The 26,515-nt window shown below is 41.3% G+C and overlaps 1 protein-coding gene across 1 annotated transcript in view; it reads left to right on the top strand.

The window, feature by feature from the left end:
- The first annotated feature begins 2,548 nt into the window (after window positions 1-2,548).
- Window positions 2,549-26,515, top strand: part of AK8 (adenylate kinase 8) — a 93,972-nt gene continuing 70,005 nt past the window's right edge. Inside the window, exons 1-3 of the mRNA XM_063431316.1 lie at window positions 2,549-2,689; window positions 4,400-4,484; window positions 23,879-23,928. Coding sequence (XP_063287386.1) covers window positions 2,606-2,689; window positions 4,400-4,484; window positions 23,879-23,928 — 219 coding nt within the window. The 5' untranslated portion in view covers window positions 2,549-2,605. The remainder of the gene's footprint in view (window positions 2,690-4,399; window positions 4,485-23,878; window positions 23,929-26,515) is intronic.

Below are 26,515 nucleotides of genomic sequence, written 5' to 3'. Positions count from 1 at the left end.
AGGCTGGCTCTGCATGGGCCGACAGGGGAGTTGAAAGGATCTCCCCTGCCAGCCTTGGTCCACGGCCAACTAGGCCCACCGGGAGTTTTCTACAGAACCCCCCACCGCCCACCTGAAATACCAAACCGCCCACTAGGACCAGGTTGACTACTCATGCTCTAACTCTTCCCTCTTGTCCTCCCTTCTCGCCCTCTCCTGCTAGGATTGTCGTGGATTCACACTAAGCAGGAGGCTCAGTCGCGCTGTTAAAGGGCTATAGCTCCTGACCGGGCTTCTGATCAAAGATGGGGTTAAAGAGGCACTGTCATGCCTAACTTACCCTTCTCAAATTGTTCCCTTTTCTCTTCCTCTCTCAGAATATGTTCTTATTTTCTTCTGATCTACTTTTCTTTAAATAAAACAAAATAAAAGATGAGCCAATATATAAAAAAGAAACACAAAAAATGGGGGATAAACCCTAAATGGTGAATTGAAAAAGGAAAAAAAACTAAACAAAAGCAAACAAAAAAATGTGTTCCTTGCTAATAAGGGAGTTATTCAGTAAGTAAAAGCAATAAAACATAACCTTAAATATTATCAGTTTGAAAGTGTATCAGGTGAAGTGTAGGGGATGGTACAACAGCACTTTTCCCAGTAGTGTAAGTTGATATAGAGTAGCCGTTAGTATCGAGCAGACTGAGAAAGAAGGCTGCGCATATAAGTAGGAGACTATTAAGGAAAAGGAAAACTCATGTTAAACCCCCCTTAGACAGATCTACAAAAAGTAGGATATAGGATGTCTCTTAGTTACAAGTGATGGAATATAGCGACTTAGAAGTTTGCGGTAACAGGTCTAGGTATGGGTATGTACAAATTAATATAGAGAGCATCAGAGTACTAATCCTACTGTGCCTTTGATGGCACTCCTTAAATAAAGCTATATCTGGAGAGATTATCCGCAAGACATAGACCAAACAATGTATATATATATATACATATATATATAAAACTAGCCAATTACAATAGAATAAGGGAATAGAGAATCTCAGAAAGTGTTCAATCCGTAATAGGAATAATGAAATAATAAATAAAAACTGATAACATGTTGAATACCTCGAGCCCCTGACGCACGCCTTTCGCCAGAGTGGCTCATCAGAGGAGGAGCTTAAGTCAGCTCCATTTCCTGTCTTTAAAAGAAAATTGTGAATGCTTTCCTGTGGACTGGCTGAATGCGCGCAGCTCTTGCCGCGCATGAGCATTCAGCCGATGATGGGGAAAGGAGGCGGAGAGTCCGCACCGCCGAGGGAGCCTGGCGGTGGAGAAAAGGTATGTGTTTAACCCCTTCCTCACCCTAGAGCCTGGCGGGAGGGGGACCCTAAGGGTGGCGGGGACCTAGAGACCCTATAGTGCCAGGAAAACTAGTATGTTTTCCTGGCACTATAGTGGTCCTTTAAGCTCTTTCTTTGAAAGTCAAGTTCCTACTTTGTCTTATGTTTTTTTTCTAGTCCAGAAATAAAAAAAGAAAAAAAGAACAGATTCTGAAAGAGGAAGAAAAGTGGAAACAAATGGGGAAGGCAGGTTTGCCCAGAAAGTGTGTGGGGAGTGTCCTTCGAAGATTTGTCAGGTCTTGTTTTAATTTGGGGACAATTCCCTGGTGATCCTAAAAGCTTTACACCAGGGAACAAAGTCAAGATGTCAGACAGCAAAAAATCAGGAGGGTCCCACCAAAATCAGGTATGTTAGGAGGCATGTATCATAACCAATTCAGTGATTTGAAATGGTCATGGTGGCGGTAGCCGGTATCTGTAGCGTTTTGCTATGAAAAGCTGCCCGTACGGAAATCAACTACTCTTCTGCCAGAGGTATAACTCAGCCTCCCACAGTGTCATTGAGACATCAAATAGGGCATGTACCTCCTAATTGATGAGTTGATTCGCTTGATAGCGGCTGAGTCAAAATATCTACTAGGACACTACAGCGTAATCGTTAGTAAATTAAAATGTATTGAGAAAATGCCCCTAATTCACACAGACACCTTTTTTAAACCAATTTATTGTAAGTCAAAGACACATTGACTTACAATAAAAGTATTCTTGCTGTGGAGCGCTGTTATACACTCAGACACACCAACAGTATGAAACTCCTAGAAAAGAGAGACAAAGGGATTTACCTTCAAAAAAAGGGACTGTCCATCCTAAATAGGGACACTTGGAATGTATGCTTTTAGATTTTTTTTTATAAATTACTAAACTGTGTCCTCGTGGTTCATCATAGGAACATAGCCCATAAACACACAGGCTTAAATCAAAACCTATTAAAAAAAATAATACAAAAAGTTTAATTTTCCACCATGAATACACGCAGTTATACTATATAAAAATAAACCAGCCGCCCTCCCTGTCTGCTTTCCAATGTGAGGACTAGAATAATATATTCAATGATTATGGTAAATGGGCACAGTGAGCGCTGGTTACTGACACTCATTGCGCATGCGCCACGTGGAACGCAAACACACCGTTGTCGCAGGGTGATTACGTGCATGAGTCCTTGGATACTGGTTGCTAAGGAAACCTTGCAGGGCGCTCGGTTGCTAAGGAGAGCTGCTCTCACTTGGATCGGAACCAAAATGGACGCCACAGCGAAACCCCTGCGAATCCCCCCTGAGATGGCTGTGTATGCCGAGGAGCACAAGGTGTTCGACATCATCCAGGTGAGGGAGCAGAATCCATTGCTAACCTGCGGCACCATGTTAGAATACTGTCATGGATCATGGCTCCAGCTTAAAGGACATGGAGAAGGCTGTTTAAATGAGGGGTGCAGCCCGTGCAGAGTGTTATGGGTGGGGACAGATTTTTATGGGAGCTAATGCAGGGTACAGAGTATCAGACAGAACAGCACTTATGACATGGAGAAGGACGTTTAAATGAGGGGTGCAGAGTATTAAGGGTTGGGGTAGATTTTTATGGGGACAATGTAAGGTACTGAGTATTATGGGGTGCAGTACAGCACTTGGGAAGTATAGGAAGTAATGTAGATTTCAGGGTATTACACCGTTAATGTAGGTTATGGAACATCATGGGGTGCAGATTTTTATTGGGGGCAATGTAGGGTGCAGTGCAGCACTGAGTATTATAGGAAGTAATGTGGGGTGCAGGACATCATAAGGTGCACACCAGTATCTAGGTCAGGGATTATAGAATGCACAATTACAATTATTTGTATAGCGCCAACATATTCCGCAGCGCTGTACAATAGGTAAACAAGGCCAACATTTAATTATAACAAAACATGTGCTACATAGGGGAACAGCAGGGAAGAGGACTCTGCCCAATCAAGCTGCCCTCCCCGCACTCCCCCGAGCCAGGAAAAGATAAAAAAATAAACCTTTTATTTACCCGATTCCAGTGCCAATCTCCCTTGGTGCTGGGTTGCGCTCCTCCTTTGTCGACATCAGCCGATTGAGAGGACCAAAAGCGTATGCATGGCATGCAGATTAGGCCTTCCCCATAGGAAAGAATTGCTTAAATGCGTTCCTGTGGGATTTTATCAGATGCTGCCTTTAGTGTCCTTTTTAAGGGCCAGTTTGGGCACCATACATATCTTGATCGGACACATACAGGGTTATTCGCTAAAGTGAGAAATTAAGGTGGTTTTTAAATTTAAAGGAACATTCCGGGTGCCATAATAACTCACTAAAAATTAAGTTGTTACGGTGTTAGGAAGTTCCTGGTGCTGGTTTATCTTAAGTGGTTAGACTGTTCTAAAAAGGTTTAACCCCAAAGTCTGTGGTTCAGCACCTAATCTCCCTGCCTCTCTGTCATTTTGGCTGAAACCGGCTTGAAAAGAAACGTATCTTATTCAAATGAAAAAACAGAGAATATAGGTCGCGCCCAAAAATGAAATGATATAATAAAATCAATACGTCCTAATAAACGGTATGTGGATAAAAATAGTCCAAGTTGATTGAAGAGATGAGTAAGTTCGATAGGTCTTGTAGGTTCTGAGGTAGTCAGATGTCCAGATGACGTGGAAGCATGCAGATAAGAGATAGATTATTCCAATAGTGTAAAACTCTTTAACGGTGATGGCGAGACGAAGATAATGATGATAATAATCCTCCTACTCACCTATTGTAGAGCTATGGCCAGCTCAGGTGTAAATAGCATTCAGTGGCGTTGATCCCCCATTGGTAGGATATAGGTGTTAGTAGGTGGTGAAGGTATTCGGTATGGGCACACTCAGGGCACTATAGTGCCAGGAAAATGAGTATGTTTTCCTGGCACTATAGTGGTCCTTTAAAGAATAGCTTATACTGTATATTTTTAGATGAGATCTAGATAGTGAGGTAGTATAGGTGCATGTGTGTGTGTGTTAAGTCCTGTTTTTCCTCATTTTTGGTTTTGTTGTTTTGTTTTTTTAGAAAATGGTGGAGAGACTTCTAGTAGACAGACCAGAAAACACTATTCAATACCTGATAGATCACCTGCGCAATGATAATGATGAAGGTAAAGCTGAATATCAGGAACTGTTTAATTGTTTAGAACTGTGTAAAACTGTTAATTTAGTCTCAGAATACCATCTGATTCACACAGCATGGTACTCTGCTGTGCATGCGCGCGGGGCTGTATTTCCTGCGAGGCAAACAAGGCATTTGCCATGGGCGGCACTTTCTGGGTGGCGGCAAATAAATCCGCCCCCAAATCGCCGTGGCAAATGCCTTGCTAGCTTCTTGTCCTGGGGGACCCAGGAGCTGGCAGGGTGGCCACCTCAGGGCCCCCAAGGCTGGCAGCGCGGCACTTTCCGGGCGGTGACGGAGTACTAACCTCATGCGCGCACCGCAGTGATGCCGGAGTCGGAATATGACTTAATTCCGGTGCCGGCATCACTACGCGGCGCGCAAGGGAGCTGAACAGGAGGATTAGTGCTCCCTCGCCGACTGCACTCACCGACCGGCCACCGAGCAGCCCCACTAGACCACAGGGAAAACGAGAATCCACCCCAGCATTCCCAAAGGTAGGGAGGCTGGGGGGATTGAATTTTTTTTTTAAATTTTTTAAAAAGTGTTAGTGTGTGTGTGTGTCTGTTAGTGAGTGTGTTATTGTGTGTATCTGTTAGTGAGTGTGTTACTATGTGTGTGTCTGTCTGTTAGAGAGTGTTTGTGTGTGTGTCTGTTAGTGAGAGTGCATGCGTGTCTGTTAGTGAGTGTGTGTGTCTGTTAGTGTGTATGTTGTCTATTAGTGAGTGTGTGTGTCTGTCAACATTGGAAGAGCTTCCCCAATGAGACCTGCAATGTGAGGGGATAAAAAAGAGTAAAAGTAAAATGCCTCTTTTAACCTTGGCAGCACTGTTCATGTTACCTAAATGGTGACTAGGGCACTATAGCATTAGAAATACATATTTGTATTCCTAATGCTATAATGTTCCTTTAACAAGCATACATTACATTTAAACACTGAACTTTTGCAACACATCTTTCAACACTGCTTCCAGTTGATTTCTATGAAAAGTTTATATTTTTCCGATTTGTAAGTATGGAAAGCGTTGTTCATTCACTGTGTCTTTTGCCTGCCTTTTTCCTGCAAGTCCTCTGTAAAGTGCTTACATTGATATGAGCCAAAAAATATAAACAAATAATTTATTTCTGCACAAAACGACAGTGACAGTTTGGCATAATGGAAAAATTCTAAGCTTAAAGTGCTTCTCCAAGCACCATCACCACTTAACAGATTGAAAGGGGTCATGGTGCCTGGACACTGTATGTGCAGCGTATTGCTGGCAGTGGGCATCATTAACCAACATTAATTGGGGCTAATATGAATTCTTTGCATATTTGGAGTTTATCATCAGAATGCCCAGCATGCTGGTGACATGTCTAAACCCACAGCACGTTCAGCGGCCATGCGTCAATGTGTCTTACTCCTGCAGCATGTTGGTGGATGCCAGCTGCTGCGGATCCACACTAATTTGTAACCCCACGTCCGCCCACGGCATTGGCGACGTCGGCATGCGTGTGACGTCATGTAAAGGACGTGCATGCACGTTCTGGGGTCAAAGGTCGGGTACAGCCAATTGGATATGAGAGGCTTATTAAAACTCCTTTTGCCTTTTCCTCATTGCCCTGTCGTGGTTTCCCTAATGGTTGTCCGAGAGTGTATTTCTGAGCGTTTATTTCTGGTTATTGACTCTGGCTTCGTTTGACTTTCCTGTATTCTGGTATCCTTGACTTTTGGCTTTCCCTCATCGTTGTGTCCCATTCTGTGTCCCATTCTGTGTCCCCGACCATAGCAAGTATTCTGACTATTCTTTGGTACATTAAGTCCGGCCATTCTAAGGCCCGGCAAGTTACCTGTTTGTCCTAGGTATGATACAGTTCTACGTGCCGGATCAACTTGTAATCCTGACAGATCTCAAGGCAGCTGGGACCATAGTCACCAAGAAAACAGTTAGTAACACACTACGCCGTGAAGGACTAAAATACTGCAATGCCTGCAAGGTCCCCCTGCTCAAGAAAGCACATGTACAGGCCCGTCTGAAGTTTGCCAATGAACATTTGAAAAATTCAGAGGAAAACTGGGTGAAAGTGTTGTGGTCAGATGAGAACCAAAACGAGCTCTTTGGCATCAACTCAACTCGCCGTGTTTGGAGGAGGAGGAATGCTGCCTATGACCCCAAGAAAACCATCCCCACCGTCAAACATGGAGGTGGAAACACTATGCTTTGGGGGTGTTTTTCTGCTAAGGGGACAGGACAACTGCACCGCATCAAAGGGACGATGGACAGAGCCATGTACCGTCAAATCTTGGGTGAGAACCTCCTTCCCTCAGCCAGGGAGGGCATGGAAAATGTGTCGTGGATGAATATTCCAGCATGACAGACCCAAAACACACAGCCAAGGCAACAAAGGAGTGGCTCAAGAAGAAGCACATTAAGGTCCTGGATTGGCCTAGCCTGTCTCCAGACCTTAAAGGGACACTCCAGGCACCCAGACCACTTCTGCCCATTGGAGTGGTCTGGGTGCCAACTCCCACTACTCTTAACCCTGCAACTGTAATTATTGCAGTTTTTTATAAACTGCAATAATTACCTTGCAGGGTTAACTCCACCTCTAGTGGTTGTCTACTAGACAGCCACTAGAGGGCACTTTCTGGTTACTAGCACAGGAAACCTGTGCTAGAGCATTGCTGGACGTCCTCACGCTGTGTGAGGACCTCCAGCGTCGCTCATTTTACCATAGGAAAGCATTGAAAAGCATTTTCAATGCTTTCCTATGGGGAGCTCTAATGCGCATGCGCGGCATTGCCGCGCATGCGCATTAGGTCTCCCCGGCCGGTGGGCGGGATCAGTCTTGCCCACCGGCCGACGCAATCACAGGGAGGAGTGGCGGCGGAGGAAGAAGCAGTGACGTGGGACATCGTCGCTGCCTCTGGTAAGTTACTGAAGGGGTTTTCACCCCTTCAGCAACCGGTAATTGGGGGGTGGGAGGGAGAGGGGACCTGCAGTGCCAGGAAAACAGATTATTTTCCTGGCACTGGAGTTTCCCTTTAATCCCATAGAAAATCTGTGGAGCGAGCTGAAGGTTCGATTTCCAAAGGACAGCTTCTAAACTTTAATGACTTGGAGAGGATCTGCAAAGAGGAGTGGGACAAAATCCCTCCTGAGATGTGTGCAAACCTGGTGGCCAACTACAAGAAATGTCTGACCTCTCTGATTGCCAACAAGGGTTTTGCCACCAACTACGAAGTCGAAGAGGTCAAATACTTATTTCACTCATTGACATGCAAATCAATTTATAACTTGTTTGACTTGCGTTTTTCTGGATTTTTTTTGTTTTGTTATTCTTTCTCTCACTGTTAAAATACACCTACCTACCTAAAATTATATACTGATAATTTCTTGGTCAGTGTGAAAATGTTCAAAATCAGCAGGGGATCAAATACTTTTTCCCTTCAGATTAGAGGCAGTGCTTATACCACAGGGATATCCAATCTGGAGGGAAAAAACAGGCAGGCAAATCTCCAAACATTTAAACCCTCCCCTAATTACCTCCTTTCCCATAAGTAGCAGCTCCTCCTGATCATACCCAGTTCTTTGCCTGCCTCCGGCAGGGGAGGTTAGACAGGAGGTTCTCCAGGAAGCAGGTGAGAAGGGCTGAGGCTCTGGGGGCACTGCTTCCTTCATGTCCGGGTAAGTAGCCTTTAACACGCCGGACGGCGTGGTCCCTCAAGTTTTATGTTGCCGTCTAATGCCGTGCCAGGTGCCGGTCTGACGAAGGACGCAGGCGTGCGTCGGCTGGGAAGTCCTGCGGTGGAACGCACACACAGGTTGCGTTGCGTTCCACTAGGGAGTCGCGGAGCGCTATGCGCATGCGCAATGCGAACCTTGATTCAGGCGCCAAATTTGAACTGGGCGTTCTCTTTGGTTTCAGGACTTATATGAGCATTTACCAGCAGCAACCTCTGTTTGCCAGGAGCTCTCAGATCGGTTGTAAAGAGTGTTATCTCACCTGCCCTCCAACACACTCTCAGGCCATTTAAGGTAAGACTGATTAAGTTTTTAATTAAATGGGTCCTAGCCTGAATCGATAAGGAGAAAAATTTGATTGTTTTCCCTTTTTTGTTTTCTCTTTTCAGTATGTCTAATCCGGAAAATTTGGATAAAGTCGCTGAAAAGGGGAAATGTTCATCTAAAGCCAAGCATTTAATCTGCTCTGTGTGTAGCCAACCTATGCCAGATGGTTACAAAAAGAAACTTTGCTCAGTGTGTTCTAAAGAAGCTTCAGAGGAAGCAAAAAGAACAGAAATGTCTACTTTCCTCAGCTGGTTGCAACAAAGTATGCAGCAAACATTTGTGGATATGCAGTCGGCTGCATTACAGTCAGTCCAGGCCTCGGTTGCCCAAGATTCGCAAGTTGTAAAACATGCTAAGAAAAGACTGAGATCTTGGGAAGCTTCTGATACTAGTTCAGTAACTAGTGGTTCTGAGTATGAGGAAATTTCAGGTAGTGATTCTTCAGATGAGGAGTTTGCCTTCCCAGATGAAACAATTGGGAAATTGATTAAAGAAGTGCAGTGCATTTTTGGAATTGAGGAAACAGGGAAAAAGTCCAAAGTGTTTCCTTTTCTCCCACAGATTAAGGAATTGATTTTAAAAGAGTGGAAATTCCCTAGTCACAAGCCGTTTCTGTCTAGACATTTTAAAACTCTTTTTTCCTTAGCATCGGAACAAGACTGTAAGCTGGATACGGTCCCTGTAGTGGACGTTCCTATTGCTCAAATCTCTAAGAAAACTACTTTACCGATTGGAGACACAAGCGGGCTCAAGGATGTCATGGACAAACGCATTGACTCCTCCTTAAAAAAGTTGTTCATATCTTCTGCAGCCCAAGCTAAAGCTTTGATTACGGGGTCATCTGTTGCCAAGGCCCAAAGACTTTGGTTGGAAGAACTAGAAAAAGTTTATACGGGAGAAACTAAGGAAGACCCGGTAAAGCTATTAAAGAATATCAGGATGGCATCTGATTTTTTGGTAGATGCGTCTGCAGAAAGCCTAAAAATTTCGGCCAAGAATATAGGTACTTCAACAGTCGCCAGAAGAGCGCTTTGGCTCAAAAATTGGTCAGCAGATACAGCATCTAAGAATTCACTGTGTGACCTATCCTTTGAACCAGGAAGACTTTTTGGTTCAAAACTGGATGAATTGTTAAAACAGATGAAGGAAGGAAGGAAAGCTTTACCAGAATCATTTAAGAAGCAGTTTAGAAGACGTAAAGCGGAGTCGCTTCCCTCATTTAGAAGTTCCTTTCGTAGAAACTATTTCAGGGGTCAGCATAAAAAAGCCTTTGATTATAGGAAGAAGGAAAGATTTTCTGACAGAAGAAATAAAAAGTTATGACGCCAGGCCTGTGGGTGGAAGGCTGAGTCACTTCCTAGAGCACTGGAAAGGAACAACATCAGATCGCTGGGTTCTCAAGGAAAGTTTTCGGGGCACCTATTCAAGACTTTTCTTGGTTCCAAAGCCAGATGGTTCGTTCAGACCCATTTTAGATCTAAAAGCCGTAAACAGGTGGATTATCAAAAAGAAGTTCCTCATGGAAACAATAAAGTCCGCTACTCTGCTTATTCATCCAAAAAGTTGGTTTGCGTCCCTGGATTTAAAAGATGCCTATCTTCATGTGCCCATAGCAGAATCCAGCAAAAGTCTTCTAAGGTTCGCTGTGTGCTGCCGATCAGTAATCAAACATTACCAATTCAGAGCATTACCTTTCGGCCTGTCATCAGCACCCAGGGTATTCACAAAGCTGCTAGTAGTCGTTTCAGCTTTTCTAAGAGGTATGGGCATCTCTGTCATTCCGTATTTGGACGACTGGCTGTTGATTGCAGAGTCCCAAGGTCAACTACAGCTAGACCTGGGGACAGCGATAGAATCGCTAGAAAAGCATGGCTGGCTAATAAATTTCAACAAATCGGAACTAGTGCCAGTTCAAAGGATCCAGTTCCTGGGTCTGATTTTGGATTCTATCGCAATGAAGATATTCCTGCCAGAAGAGAAGAAACTAAAAATCAAGCGATTAATTCGGAATCTCAGAAGAAAAATTGTGTTTTCAATCAGAGAAGCCATGGGCTTACTGGGTCTGTTTACAGCCTCAATCCCGGCAGTAGGTTGGGCAAAAGCCAGAATGAGACCTCTACAAAGAAACATTCTGCAAGTCTGGAATCGACAGGAACTCGGCCTGGATGGGCTTATGAGGTTCAACAAGCTAACTTTGAGAAGTCTGCAGTGGTGGACATCTTCTCGATTCCTGCACGAGGGTCTGTCATTCCGGATGAAGTCCTTCACTATAATTACGACAGACGCCTCTGCCCTGGGCTGGGGGGCCCATCTGGGAGACATCAAGAAGCAGGGGTCCTGGCAAGAGAAGGATATGAAAAATTCCTCGAACTTCAGGGAATTAAAGGCCGTGTGGATGGCACTCTTGGCATTTCAGATGCTTATCAAAGATCGACATATTCAAATCCGCTCAGACAATCGAACGACAGTGGCATATTTGAACAGACAGGGAGGTACGAGATCAACAAAGTTAGAAAGCCTTTGTTCAATGATCATGCTGTGGTCAGAAGTGCACCTGATGTCAATTTCAGCAGTTCACATTTTAGGGAAATTCAATGTGGTGGCAGATGCCCTGAGCAGGCATCATTTGAAACAAGCAGATTGGTCCCTGTCATGCAAAACTTTCAAGTTCATCACAGACCGCTTCGGTGTTCCGGAGATAGATCTGATGGCTTCCAGAATGAACAGGAAGACAAGACGTTTTGCATCCCTAAATCCAACAGACAGGCCGGATATCGTAGATGCCCTGTCAGTTCCATGGAAGTTCAACCTGGCTTATGCCTTCCCGCCAGTAGTGCTTATTCCCAGAATACTTCAAAAAGTAAGACTGGAAAGTGTACGTATTATCCTTATCCTTCCATGGTGGCCAAGAAGAAGTTGGTTCTCAGTTCTCCTGAATTTTCCAGGGGCCACATTTTGGAAGCTCCCACTTTCAAGAGAAATACTAGAGGACGCCATGGTGCCTCTGCCGACCCTTCGAAGATTCCATTTGACGGCCTGGTTTCTGAACGCCAGATTCTAGAGAGCAACGGCCTGGATACTGAAGTGATAAAGATCCTGTTGGCAACTAACAAGGAATCTACTTCAAAGATCTACGCTAGAATTTGGAAGATATTCTGTCAGTGGTGTTGTAGATTTAAAGTCAACCCTGTTTCCGCATCCATCCAGAAGATTCTAAGTTTCCTTCAGATGGGATTTGCTAAAGGTCTTAAACCTGCTTCATTGAAATTGCAGGTTTCTGCTATCAGTTTCTTCTCCCTCAGATGCTTGGCCTCTAATATTCTGATTTCGAGGTTCTTCAGAGCTCTAACTCGTTTGGTGCCCTATGTTAGGGAAACCTATCCTCCCTGGGATCTTAACTTGGTTCTTTCAGCGCTTTGTGAGCCGCCCTTTGAACCATTGGAGGAAGCTTCCCTGAAGATTATTTCGTTAAAAACTGTCTTTTTGGTGGCTATTACATCAGCTAAAAGAATTTGTGAGATTCAAGCTCTTCGGGCGAATTTTCCTTTTTTAGTTTTCCATCAGGACAAGGTGGTTCTAAAGCTCGATCCTTCTTTTATACCTAAAGTTTTTTCGGTTTCGAACGTCAACCAGGAAGTGGTCTTACCGACTTTTTGTCAGAATCCATCTAATGCCTTGGAAAGCAAATTTCACTGCCTAGACGTAAAGAGATGTCTTTTACAATACCTAAAATCTACGGAATCCTTCAGGAAGGATAATAGTCTTTTTGTCCTATTCAGAGGCACTAGGAAAGGCATGAAGGTTTCGAAGAGTTCTCTGGCTAGATGGCTGAAGGATTGTATTCTGTTGGCTTATTCCAAGAATGGCATGGAACATCCAGGCCCTATAAAGGCCCACTCTACTAGAGCGGTTTCGACGTCTTGGGCTCTCCGAGCAGCTGCATCTCCCTCTCAGATTTGTTCGGCTGCTACTTGGTCCTCTCTCCATACTTTCTCAAGACACTACAAGTTGGACATACTGGCCTCGGAGGATGCTGCTTTTGGGCGCAAGGTGCTTCAAGCTGTAGTGAAATGAACCCGCCCTCAGGATCTGCTTTATTATATCCCTGTGGTATAAGCACTGCCTCTAATCTGAAGGGAAAAACATAAATTTTACTTACCGTAAATTTCTTTTTCCTGAAGATTAGAGGCAGTGCTACATTCCCGCCCCTTTTTTCTAATAAACTCAGTAATTTTGCAGCTATTTGGCTTATGTATTTTCTGGGTATGATCAGGAGGAGCTGCTACTTATGGGAAAGGAGGTAATTAGGGGAGGGTTTAAATGTTTGGAGATTTGCCTGCCTGTTTTTTCCCTCCAGATTGGATATCCCTGTGGTATAAGCACTGCCTCTAATCTTCAGGAAAAATAAATTTACGGTAAGTAAAATTTATGTTTTTCCCCTCACTGTAAATCATAACATCAGAAAAGCAGACTATTGAAACATCTTTGTCATAGCACAGGAGGCTCCTTTTAATATGCTGAAGAGTGGATCTTTACTTGGACTTACCACCTTCTTCTTACACCCCAGCTACTAACAACACGTTAGCCAAATTACCAGCCAATGCCTTGAGGTTCCATTCCACTTTGCTGTTTACTCTGACTCTGCCTTATACAGCTGCCTGTGAAATCCTCACCAAAGTCATAATCTATAACCATTAGACGTGTCCTACGTATTTCAACATGCTTAATTGTTGCCTTATGCATTGTGAAGTACTGTATTTTGCTCCGTCCTCATTTGAACCTTTTTGTCTACTGATTTCTTATACTGTTATTTTGAAATTATGTATAAATAAAGATTGTCCAAAAATGAAATGAAATGAAATGTCCCACCTAGATGATTAGATCTCCATCTTTGCTCAGGTAACCCCTTTAAATCCATTATGAATACCTTTGACCTACTCTTCTCTTACTTGGTCATCTTTACTTTGTCTTCTGTGTCAGTCACTCCTTTGATTTGATCCACTGGAATTAATAGATTCCAGTTACCTCCAGAGTCACAATTAAAGTCCTCACCTAAAATATTCTAAGACATTGCTATCACTACACCCGTCATCATCTCTCCTCTGTTGGTTCCAAATGTTCTCCGATCCAACCTTTTTAGTCATTACTAATCTCTTCTCTTCATCAATTCCTATAACTTCTTTTACCCTTAGGTCTTTTGTCCAATGTACTGCTCTGGGTCCGACTCATTCCAATATTCCATATCCTTAACCACTTTCTGATTCCCCCTAATAATTTTATATACGATGTATATGTATATGTATATATATATATATATATATATATATATATATATATATATATTCTTAAAAATGATCAGTTACCTTTCCTGGGTTTTGCATTTAACCTTTGCAGTGAGATCTTCTATTCTGTGCCATAATCTTCTGTCTCGGTCAAACTCATGACTACACAGTAGTAATCTGTTAAGAGGTATTTTAGTTTAAAGGAACACTATAGTCCCCTAAATTACTTTAGCTAAATAAAGCAGTTTTAGTGTATAGATCATTCCCCTGCAATTTCACTGCTTAATTCACTGTCATTTAGGAGTTAAATCACTTTGTTTCTGTTTATGCAGCCCTAGCCACACCTCCCCTGGCTATGATTGACAGAGCCTGCATGAAAAAAAATTGGTTTCACTTTCAAACAGATGTAATTTACCTTAAATAATTGTATCTCACTCTCTAAATTGAACTTTAATCACATACAGGAGGCTATTGCAGGGTCTAGCAAGCTATTACCATAGCAGGGGATAAGAAAATCTAAATAAAACCAAACTTGCAATAAAGAAAGCCTAAATAGGGCTCTCTTTACAGGAAGTGTTTATGGAAGGCTGTGCAAGTCACATGCAGGGAGGTGTGACTAGGGTTCATAAACAAAGGGATTTAACTCCTAAATGGCAGAGGATTGAGCAGTGAGGCTGCAGGGCCAAAACTGCTTCATTAAGCTAAAGTTCTTCGGTGACTATAGTGTCCCTTTAATTCAAGCCATGTTTCTTAGCACATTATCTCATACTGCACGTATTGTTATAGTATGTCAACTTGTTTCTAATCTACATCTATCATACACCTGAATTTTCTGCTACCCAAATTATAACGATTTAATATATACATATATAAAACGTCTCCAATGCCTTTAAAGATAAAATATATATTCTAGAAAGCAATCTCTAAGATTTGTATGTAAATCGTTTCCTCCAGAATTCCTTTCCTGTTTTGTTTTCCGTGTCCTAGTCCCCTTAAGTAGAACTTGACTTGTTTTTGTTTTGTTATTTTGGCACCAAGGGCTGGCTCATCTTTCATGGACATCTATAAAAAAAACAAAACAAAAAAAACACCTCCAAACATATAGACTCAAGCAATAATAATTTTAGAAGCCGTGGCTTCTGTGCTCGCGGGATTCTTTCAGTTCTGGCGATGATGATATATCTACACCTAAATTGCACTTTTAAGGGCAAACCAAAAGCAGAACGTAGCTATAAACCAGGATTTATCTGTGTAACATAAAGTATACTCTTCAGCAGAATGTTTTCTTCATCCTCCAACTATCCTTTGCTCTCCCTGAGACTGACTGGCACGGCTCCGTTATTAAAGATATTGATTTTTATTTGCTACAAAGACTCCTGACCGCTGGAGAAAGATATTTTCTGGTTTGTCAACTTGTTAAAAGAAATATAAGCACACTCGCTTTCCTCATCCCACCAGGATCATACGTCAGTATTCTGGACACTAAATTATATAGATCGATGGAAACGGCTATAAGTGTGTAGGTATCGACCGTCCTAAGGCTTCCAGATGTTAAGCTTGTACATACAGCTTTGAATATTCATGCCCTCATTTCTAAATTATAGTTTGTTATTAATTGTTTTACTTGGAAAGTACAAAGGGTGCCTTTTCAAATCTAGGTTGCTGCTTCAGCTCATCATTCTGAAGTCAATAAAAATTGTATCATTGTGTTGGGAAATTTGAACATGTATATTTTCAGGACAAACATGAAATATGGACAATCTATGGTATGTACTATGCTGTTTTGCATCCTAGACCCTGAGTCAAAAAATTCTTGAATAGTTTGACCAAATCTGGGGTCCCTGAGGCACTTTTGGCATGGCCTTTGAGGCACTGCTTGGTAATACTGAAGTTACATCTACATTAGCAGTATGAGTGTTGTCCATTGTCGCCCAGGCAGTATTTGCAGTAGCCCCATCCTATTAAAATAAACACATTTCAGGACGATTTTCCTCTTTGCATCAAAATAGTTGACCTGCCATTCTGAAAATAAAATTCTGCTATTTTTACTTGTTCCTTTGTGAAATCATCCATGATGAATATCCCAAGACTCAGTTATAATATGTACCTGCATCAAAAAAGCAATTCTCCTACTTGCCTTCAAAGCTGCTACAGTGCATGTATGCCATGGTATGTGTTTGTTACTCATCTCCCTTTTCGGATACTGATTCCTAATAGAGCTGTTTGGAGTTCTGATAAAATAATTTATACCTGGTCAAGAACAGACGTGTTCCAAATCATGTATCACATCTCCTTCTCTGGCACCTCCTCTTCTCCAGTACCTCTTTGAAGTGTAGAACCCAAGATTCAGTTCTGGCTCCCTTTCTCTTTTCTATGTGCATTGCCCCTCTGGGCGATCTAATAACTTCTTGAATTCCATTACCACCGATTTGCTGCCAAACCTGAGATGTACCTTTTTCCCAATCTCTCTTTCTCTATCAGCTACCTGTAAACTTTGCGTTTCGGTCTAAAACCTGGGTTTTGCCTGCAAAGTTCTTCTCTAAGCTAAACATACAATTTAATTGAAAAGTACAAACCAACTTGCACCTTTTATTCTGCCAACAACCTTTACCTGATCTCTGTTTGTACCCTAACCTTCTGCTCTAGGACATTTTTAGTGCTGCCCTGTTCTTATGGAAAGCCCTATCTCAAACTTACTTTTGTCTCAAACCCCCCCAAAACACACTTCTCTAGGATAGCACATCCAGATCCAATGTGCAAAGTTATCCGTCTCATTTTGCAGTCTGATCCTCTTCCTCCTTACCACTGGTGCCCTACAACCATGCTAAAATGATAACAAGGAAACTATTGATGCTGATATTAGTCTCTCATTTCTGCTCAAACACCTTTTGAGAAATCATTTTCTATCTCCACTCAGAGAAGAGCCTTGATTTTCCAAATGCCAGTTGAATTCTATATTCTTTTCCTAGCTTTAAAGGAACACTATAGTCACCTAAACAACTTTAGCTTAATGGGATCCCAGTTTTAGTGTATAGATAACGCTTCAGGTTTCACTGCTCAATTCACTGCCATTTAGGAGTTAAATCACTTTGTTTCTGGTTATGCAGCCCTAGCCACACCCCCCCCGACTCTGATTGACACAGCCTGTCACACTTTCAATCAGATGTAATTTACCTTTAACAATTGTTTCTCTCTCTCTCTCTGTAAATTGAACTTTAATCACATACAGGCTCTTGCAGGATCTAGCAAGCTATTAACATAGCAGGGGATAAGAAAATCTAAATTAAACAGAACTTGCAATAAAGGAAGGATAAACTTTAGATGACTCTTTACGGGAAGTGTTTAAGGAGGCTGTGCAAGTCACATGCAGGGAGGTGTGACTAGGGTTCATAAACAAAGTGATTTAACTCCTAAATGGCAGAGAATTGAGCAGTGAGACTGCAGGGACATGATCTATACACCAAAGCTGTTTCATTAAGCTAAAGTTGATATGATGACTATAGTGTTCCTTTAAATATTGCACTGGTTGTGTAACCAGTTTGCGTATTTGTTCTTTTTTTGTTGCTGTTTTTTTTTTTTTTGCATTTAGTTTTTTTTAATTTGGTGGAGTATTTAGAACACAATAATAATATCTAATTACATCTTAAATATGTATTCTAGTTAATTTAAATATATATAATTTATTAAAATAGTTTTTGTTTAAACCATTACATTAACACCCATTAGATTAGTTAACTATAATGGATTGATAAAGAATTCTTCGATGTTCCATTTTAATGCAGTTAAACTTGCCGCAATAGATATGTCCGGAAAGATAATACAATGTATTCGTTATTGTAAGATGGGAAACACTAGGAGAGCAGATGTTTTGAGTTATCAATGTTTAATGCTTTCTGTTCCCCATATGATTTGTTCTCTTGTATTAAGCCCGGTAATGATGGCTTTTTGTTAGAAGTGAACTGGGTCCCACTCGCTGGCCGTGCTGATAAGTCCTCGCCTGTTGAAATTCTCAGGTTAGTTAGATTCAGGATTAGAGTTAATGAATTCCAAACGCAGCAGCAGATCAGATGAAGGAATAGCATGTGTGCAAGCTCTACCCTGCAACTTGAGAAATGCAAAACATACAGCGTGCTTCCAAGACAAGGCTATGTACACTCTATAATGGAATTCATGATCTGTAGTGCCCCCCTATGGCAGTTTATTATTATTGCATGGCAGGGCTATGGGTAGTGTCCTGGCTCTCTTTTCCCTGTCAATATTTACACTGTGTGCTGTTTCGATTACTGAATGCCTTTCCAACTCAGTCTATAAATGTGATTTATGTCTGAGTACATTCAACTAAAATTGAACTTGAGAGAAATATTTATTACGCGTCCTCTACTGGTATCTGCATTTTATAATTAAAGGGACACTGAAGTTTACCTGTTTAGAGGTTTAGCATCCTCCACCTCTTCATGAATTTGATGGCTGCTATGGAAAATGTAAAATAATTGAATACGATCGTGCAGTAACCACCACAGTTAATAATTTGCCCTCAAGTCACCCTCCTGGTTCCAACCACAATCAGCAAGTACAGGAACCTTTGTTTCTTTTTTCTAAATTAAAGAATTCCTTAAGTATGCCACTTTCTTTGCCTTTATCAAGCTTGACTTGATGACACGGTAAATGGATTGATTTATTCACAAACAAGAGTGCTGAACCATGTTTCTTAGATACTCTTAGAAAGAAAAAAATGTGCATTGGGGGAACCCAAAATGTCCATTAATATTTGTCTCTTTTTGGGTGTAAAGATCCATTTCTTCTGATGTTCATTGAACAACTGGGAAATAAATAGTAGAGGTAGTGCGGATACAAATGCAGAAGACATAAAGTGCACATATGAGCAGCTATCCTCGTATTGACGGGCTGCTGTTGCATATGTTTGTTGTCATTCACACAGGTAAAGCAAATCTGTGACACATTTATTACACGTGTGTACTATACAAATATGCGTAATCCCAGTGCAATCAGCGTCATGTTCATATACTTATTTACTTATCCCATGGAATTCATCTGGTGAGCTCCATTGCATGCACTCCAATGGCAATTTAAAAAAAAAAAATCTTTATTTTGGTGGGGCATAGATAAAGAAGAAGCCTTGCATTGTCACAACAGCTGATGCAGACAGTTCAGCAAACATGGAGAAACCGTGGTATGGCATACGACATTGCTCATTTTTGTGAAATTGTACAGAATACATTAGAAAAAAAAACAAGCTCTCTGCACAGTTTTACGCTAACATCATGCTAGGCTAACGTGACTATGAGGTCGTTCCACAGGAGATATACACGCTTAATATCAGTGTCTAGACAGTTAAGGGCATAAAATTAAAGCTCAGCGTTAGGTTAGGTATCCAATGGCAATTTTACCTAAATTTAGGATCCTTGGTCAAACCGCAAGGGTCAGCGAAATTTTAATGAGACACTCACGTATTGGGTTAACCATACTCTCACTTGCTCTTCTTACACTACTCAGTGCACCACACATGTCCGGTGCAATGTGCAAGTTATTGTAGTTGGTTATGCTGGGCAGATTTTTCTAATATATTTTATTTCTCATCTCATAATTAGCACATTGTCCCATTCACGTATTGTCATATAATGAATAACAAAATGCATTCTCCACCCGCATTACATCCATCTCATTATCAAAAGGAGTTTCTATTACTTTTGGTAAGGCACTGCTGATACAGTTAGAAGTATATTATGGTACCTGGTACCTGTCTAACATAATGTACACGTTTAAACCAATAGGAGCTCAGATTGTACATTGAGTAGTGTAAGTTGAAAAATATAAAAAATGAAATTACCCTTTTAAGCTTAACAATGACATGATTTCGTAGTTTATTCTTTCTTTATAGAAAGTAGATAACTTATTAGCGCTATGTACCATTTACGATAATCACAATCTATTGTTAAAGACAAAGATGCACCCTTGCCTGTTGACTTATTCAGCATTGTCCAATAAAAACAGAAAAAAGGAGATTTAGTACAAACTGAACATTTACAGTAGCCCGAGGCAATACTAAAGCATGATGCGAGGTATATAATAGTGTGTTTCCTATTTTATCAAACGTTTGTCCAAAAAAGCTGTGCATAAAAGATCCAATACCTTGAGGGTTTTCTTGTGAATTTTAAATCACTTTCCTCGTTAAGCCTCAAAAGGATCTGTGGATGGAGAGGTTTCTTGATTTCCTTTGAAGTGCTGTGAAGAAGTTGATTAATCTTGGCAAGAGAGCACTCTTTCATGGCTCCATTAATAAATAATTCCTACACACGCAGTTGGAATTCCAAGGTGCGAGTAGTTAGACTTTAACAAACCCGAGTTTAATAATGGAAGTGAAAGTATGCTTTGGATTTTATTACTCCTGATATATTATGCAATGGGTCTGTCCATAGACAAACAGCCTGAAATGAACAAATAGTCTTGTGCTCGTTAGAGATGTTTTTCTTTTCTGGTTATTTTGTGGATCCTACGCAGGTAGTAGTTGGATAGTAAGTGTGTTAAGTTGTGGCTATCTACTGGTTATGGAGAGCAATAGCTTATGGCAAACAAAAACATACTGTATATAAACACACACTTTCTTAGGGTATTTTTCCTCACAGCAGTTCACTTGGAACCCAAATGGCCTAGATTTCATCAAGTGAGTTGAGTTGAGTCAAACTGCCATGGTGATATTCTTACCTTGAATTCAGGTAACTAATGTGCTATTGTAGGTCCATATACTTGTAGTTGGGTATTAGTAGCATCAGTCTGGTTCTGGGTGCTCACTTACACGCCATTCTCTCATACTACTAATGACATAATGACATTAACCATGTCCCTTGTCCTGGGAAAAGCTGCTTCTCCGATATGTCAATCACATACCACCTGACCTAGAGGATGCTACTCTTTGTCTTTTAATGCCAAATATTCACTGTGTAAATGCAGTCTCTTTTCTGCCTTGTATGACACTACTCCTTGTGTCACTCTGATATCGTCCAATGGAAATGGTGTGACTATAGTTCTCCTACTGATTACTATTATCATGATTTTGACTACTCTCTGGTTTGCTGACTTTTGGGTAAGTTACTTCACCATTAATTTATGGTGCCTGCCCTGACTATGACATTCCCTGACTATGTCTATATATCGGTCCTCTTATTACTGTTTTCTGTCAGGTTGTATGGTGCCAAGGATACGTGTTCCCTTATCCATGTTTGGATGATACTGTAGCCAACACGCAGAATTAAGTAAAACAAAGAAAAAGCTAATCTAGATAAATGTATTATCGGTTCTTAGGATGTCCGGACTTAACGTAAAAGAATAGTAAGTAACAAGCAGAGGTCAGGGACACAGACAGACACAAAAACGAATAGACAAAGCCAAAAGATCAAGGATACCATAATAAGGAATAGTCAAGAACAAGCCAAAATCAAAATGCCAGAAGAAAAACTATAAGAACGCATTCGCAGATAGCCAGCATGTGGAAACCACGACAGGGCAGTGATAAAACACAGATTTGGGTTAAAATAACCCTAAAACAATCCTCATTTGTCAGTATGGGCCCTTTGACACCAGACAATGACGTGACGATGCACGCATGTTTGCATCAATAACCAAGTGGCCAGAGGCGGCGCTATAACACTGCATGGAAATAAGGTGGTCAGCATCCTTATTAATGCCGGGCGCAGCAGCTGAGGCTAATCCGGTCGGTGAACCGCCACGAAACGGATAAGTTCTCCCTCAATATTACGTGACCATACCGATCAGGTGCCGTTACACTGCATCCTGCTTAGGCAGTGTTATGATTGGACTGTTGGTGATTTTTATTATTAATCTTTTCATTGATATAGCGCCAACATATTCCGCAGCGCTTTCCAGTTATAAAATGGGATTTTTAACAAAAAGTAATTTACACATGGAATATAACCAAGACAAGAGGTGAAAAAGGCCATGCTCAAACAAGCTTAAAGTTTGTGATACACACGAGAAATAACAGAATGTCAGAGAGCATAGGGAAAGATGGGTAAGATAAAAAGAAAAAGGAATACCAGTTGGACCTACCTGGTGTATTGGGCCAGGACGCTTAAGTCAGCTTTAGAAATAATGTACAGTTCCCTCCCAAAAAAACAGATGGGAAATACTACCTGGTATAGAAAGTAGAACCGAAAGTAACCTAATAATGCTGAACTAGTACTAGTCAAATACATGGTCAGTTAAAAAAAAAAAAAAAGGCATTACTGATCTGTCTAGTGAGCACTTCAATTCCCAGCTAGCAATGAAATAGGAGTAGAAAAATGGCTTCATTAAAGTGTTTGCCAACTAGCCCCTCCTATATTATTATTAATATTATACACTGGTTAGCATATATAAGCTAGCAGGCAAGTATCCTAAATAAACGTTATATACCAGTAGCAGTTAAATAGGCTCAGCCGCCAGGCCTTGTGTTTTTTTTTTTTTTTTTTGCACATTTATTATATCACTGTGCACTTTATTTGCACCACTATGCACTTTTAAATTGATTTGCTTACAACTTCATTTTCTCTGTCTAATCAGTTTTAAATGGAGAGAGGGATCTTTGCATATCTCTACCTTATGCTATACTTTTCTATTGATCCTCGTGGAGGCTGAGCCTATTTACTCTTACATGTTAGTTTTTTCATTTTATACACAGTAGCCTTTTTGTACATTTACAGTTTGTTGTTTCCAAACCACTTAAGGGTATACATATGAGACATTATTTTGTATCGCTTATCACTGTTGATCTTGGAAACTAAATGGTTGGATGCCTGTGTTGAAATAAGCTAGTATATGTGGCGCGTGGAAGTACTAAACAGTGTCAGGAGAGTGAGCTGGGCTATAGAGGCGTGGGAAGTGGTAAGGGCTGTGGAATGAGAAAAACGACACCCAGGAAAATGGTAAGCTTTCCTAAACAGGAGCGTTTTTAGTGACTTGAAGGACTGGAGGCTAGGGGAGAGTCTGATGGAAACAAATTCCAAAGAAACGGGGAAGCCCTTTAAAAACCCTGCTCATGAGTTGGCAGTGTGGGAACGAGTAGATGTCAGGAGAAGATCATTTGCAGAGAAAAGTTAATGGAAAAAAAGGTATATTTGTTGAGTAAAAAGGAAATGTACTGAGGAGTGGAGTTACTGAGAGCTTTGCAGGTTAGTATTAGCAGTTTGAATTGGATCATGAATTGTACAGGAAGCCAATGTAATGATTGGCAAAGGGGTGAGGTATGGGAATAGCAGTCAGGAAGATCAGCCTGACTGCAGCATTCATTACAGACTGAAGAGGGCCAATGTGGATATTTCAAAGGCCGATGAGCAGTGAGTTGCAATAGTCAAGTCGGGAAATGATGAGTGCATGAACAAGTGCCCTAGTTTTATCTTTGGGTTGTTGTATCAGCTTGAAGACTGTCAAGGAGAGAGGAAGTATTGAGAAAGTGAGTTAGACAGGTAAATACAACCCACTCAAGAAGCTTAGAAGTGAAGGGGAGCAGTGATATGAGACGGTAGTTAGGAGGAGAGGTTGGGTCAAGAGATGGCTTTTTTTAGGATGCTTGTTTGATGGAAAATTTTGATCATCTTAGCCAATTAGATGAAGCAAGGTAGAGCCAGCTGCAGCGAGACCGACACAGTGCTAGATAAAGGGGGCGTAAAACATCTTTTTAAAGAGAACCAAGAGAGGCTGGTCACCTAAAATAGCTTTTTAAAGCTACAGTGTCATACCTGTTTGTGTTCCTTTAAGCTAAAGTTGCTTGATGCCTACAGTGTCCCTTTATGTACTCTAGAATCTAAAATATCCATGATCACATTCCCTAAAAAAAAATAGTGTGCCTCTTTAATGCTAATCAAATCCTACAGCATGATAATTTTAGGATGTTCTTATTATGTTCACATATACAAATACATGACACGGAGTTATACTTACTTTAAAAGCATAATCCTATAACTGTGATACATTCGCTTTTTAATTATATCTAATGAAAGAACGTTTTTGACCATATCATTTGTTTTACTTTGCAGTGCCAAGAATTTTTGCTCTGGGTCCCCCTGCATCAGGAAAACACACTATGGTATGCACACTATTTATTTTCTTTTATTTGTAAATAAATACAATTGTCTTGTAATACAACACTGTGGTTTATGTTATTGCTATATAAATAATAATAATTGCCTAGAAATTATGGTATATAATCACTAAACAGTATACAGCTAGTTTGCAAATGCTAGTCTGAAGCTCTACTACAAAAAATTATACAACTCTGCTATTCTGGTATAAGGTTTGTAAACATTTGATAAATTATTGTTAATAACCCCTCAAGGCTTAAATAGACAGATAATCGATAATGTAAAGATGGCCCTGGTGAAATAATTTTTTTTGGGCCCCTTCTAGTGGAAGAGTGGCCAAAAGTTAGATCCCCATCTGTCATACAACTCCCAAGGTGCTATGCCAGCTGAGGTCTACCATTTCCCCATCCTTGCAGGGTTGTATTTGTAAGCAGTGTTTGTGCATGTGAATGTAAGCATGTTTTTGTATAGGGTAGGTGTGTGCATAAAAGGGGCGTATTTGCATGTACTGCTGCCATGCAATGTTGTACTTGTGTGTAGTGTTATCTTTTAAATGCAGGTGTGCTTTTGTGGGTAATGTTGGTATTTGAATATCATTTTGGTGTTTTAATACAAAGGTGTGTTTGTATGTAATGTTTGTGATTGCAGGCGTGTGCTTGCATGTGATGTTGGCATATGATTGCTGGGATGTATGCACATGCTCACATACTCTGCCACATACATGAATACATACTTACACAGACATACATACACATCAGCACACACATATAAACACACTGACACATAAACACATTCAGATACACACATTGACACATACACACACACTGCCACACTGATACACACAATGACATATACACACACTTTGACACACACACACACATTCTTACATTTTTAGACACCCTTCTGTTAACATATCAGTTGTGTGCAGGATGGTGCTTTCACTGAAGCTAGGAGGAAGTGACCTGCACTCACTTCCAACCAGGCTGATGATACTACAGGGGCCCAGGTCGCGCTGTTAAAGAGCTGTGTCGCCTGTTCAGGCCCATGTTCAGCAATGTCCATCAGGTGGCCCCAATTGTATGAGCCACACACAATTGGGCCCCCTTTCCCAATGTGCCTGGCCCGGTGCTGTTGCCTGCACCAGTGTTAGTTCCGCAGCTGTATATTCACTGCTCAGCCACAACATTAAAACCACTGACCTTTATTTAGCAAATGATAAGTCAGTTCTTGTATTTCATGTGTTGAAAGCAGGAAGAATGAGCAAGCGAAAAGATCTGAGTGACTATGACAATCGCCAAATAGTGATGGCTTAAAGAGTGGGTCAGAGGATCTGCGAAACTGCAAGTCTTGTGGGGTGTTTCTGGTATGCAGTGGTGCCCAAGGCTTATTAATGCATGTGGAGAGCGAAGACTAGCCCATCTGGTCTGATCACCCAGAAAAGCTACAGTATCTGAAATTGCTGAAATCTATAACTCTCTCTGCCTCTGCAGCTCGCCCCTCCTCCCTGCTTCCTACTGGCCATGAAAGGGTTAAAAACCCTTTTATTCACTTATCTGATTCCAATGCTGATGTCCCTCAGGGCTGGATCGGGCTCCTCCTTTGACATCAGCGTGATCTGGTAGCCAGATTGCATGCTCGACAAGCACCATGAGCTTATTGGGCTTCCCCATCGGAAAGGATTGACTCAGTGAAGTATACATTTGCTAATGCAATGTATGTATCGATAAAAGTTTAATCTCTGTAAAGTAACAAATCATCATGGATGGTTCACTTTAAAGGAACACTATAGGGTCAGGAACACAAACATGTATATGTTAAAAACACCATCTTGCCCCCTAACTATAGCAAAATCGTACCTTTATTCCAGTCTGCTGCTGCTGGCTCTGTCCCTGACCTATCTGTTTAGCTGACATCATCCGAGGTGATGTTCTGAGCCATTCACAATGCTTTCACATAGGAAAGCATTAGATTGTCTGGGACTATCAAGCAGGCAGATCAGGGACAGAGCCAGCACAAGCCAAACACAATCCTGGCCACTCAGCATCTCCTCATAGAGGTGCATTAAATCAATGAATCTCTATGAGAAAAGTTCTGTGTCTGCATGCAGAGGGTTGAGCCACTACACTACATGGCAGTACTGCACAGTGTGCAGCACTGCCTCAGGAAGCACCGCTAGTAGCAACCTGAGGAGTGGCTAGTGGAGTTATCACTAGTATGTAATGTAAACATTGAATGTTCTCTGAAAACACATAAAATGCCTAAAGGATTATACTCACCAGAACAAATACAATAAGCTGTAGTTGTTCTATTGACTATAGTGTCCCTTTAAGTTAATGGGAACAGTGGCTGAAAGAGAATCCCACAAAATACTTTCCCCCTAAGTCCATGCTCCTACTAAACTAACGACAGTACGATATGTAGGGAGCTAACAGAATGTCTTGAGTTTTCCTGCAGGAGCAGATGGGAAGCTTTTTTCCCCCCATAATACAGGTTTGGAAATGGTAGGTTATGCAATAAACTGTTTCTGTAAACCAGGTTCTGACTCTCAATTACAATGCTGACATCATCTGAAATTCTAGAGAAGGCACGTCA

The sequence above is a fragment of the Pelobates fuscus genome, chromosome 9 (assembly GCF_036172605.1).
Source record: "Pelobates fuscus isolate aPelFus1 chromosome 9, aPelFus1.pri, whole genome shotgun sequence".
Classification (NCBI taxonomy): Eukaryota; Metazoa; Chordata; class Amphibia; order Anura; family Pelobatidae; genus Pelobates; species Pelobates fuscus.
The sequence above is the reverse complement of the archived record's forward strand: the minus strand, read 5'-3'. Positions and strand labels throughout refer to the sequence as shown.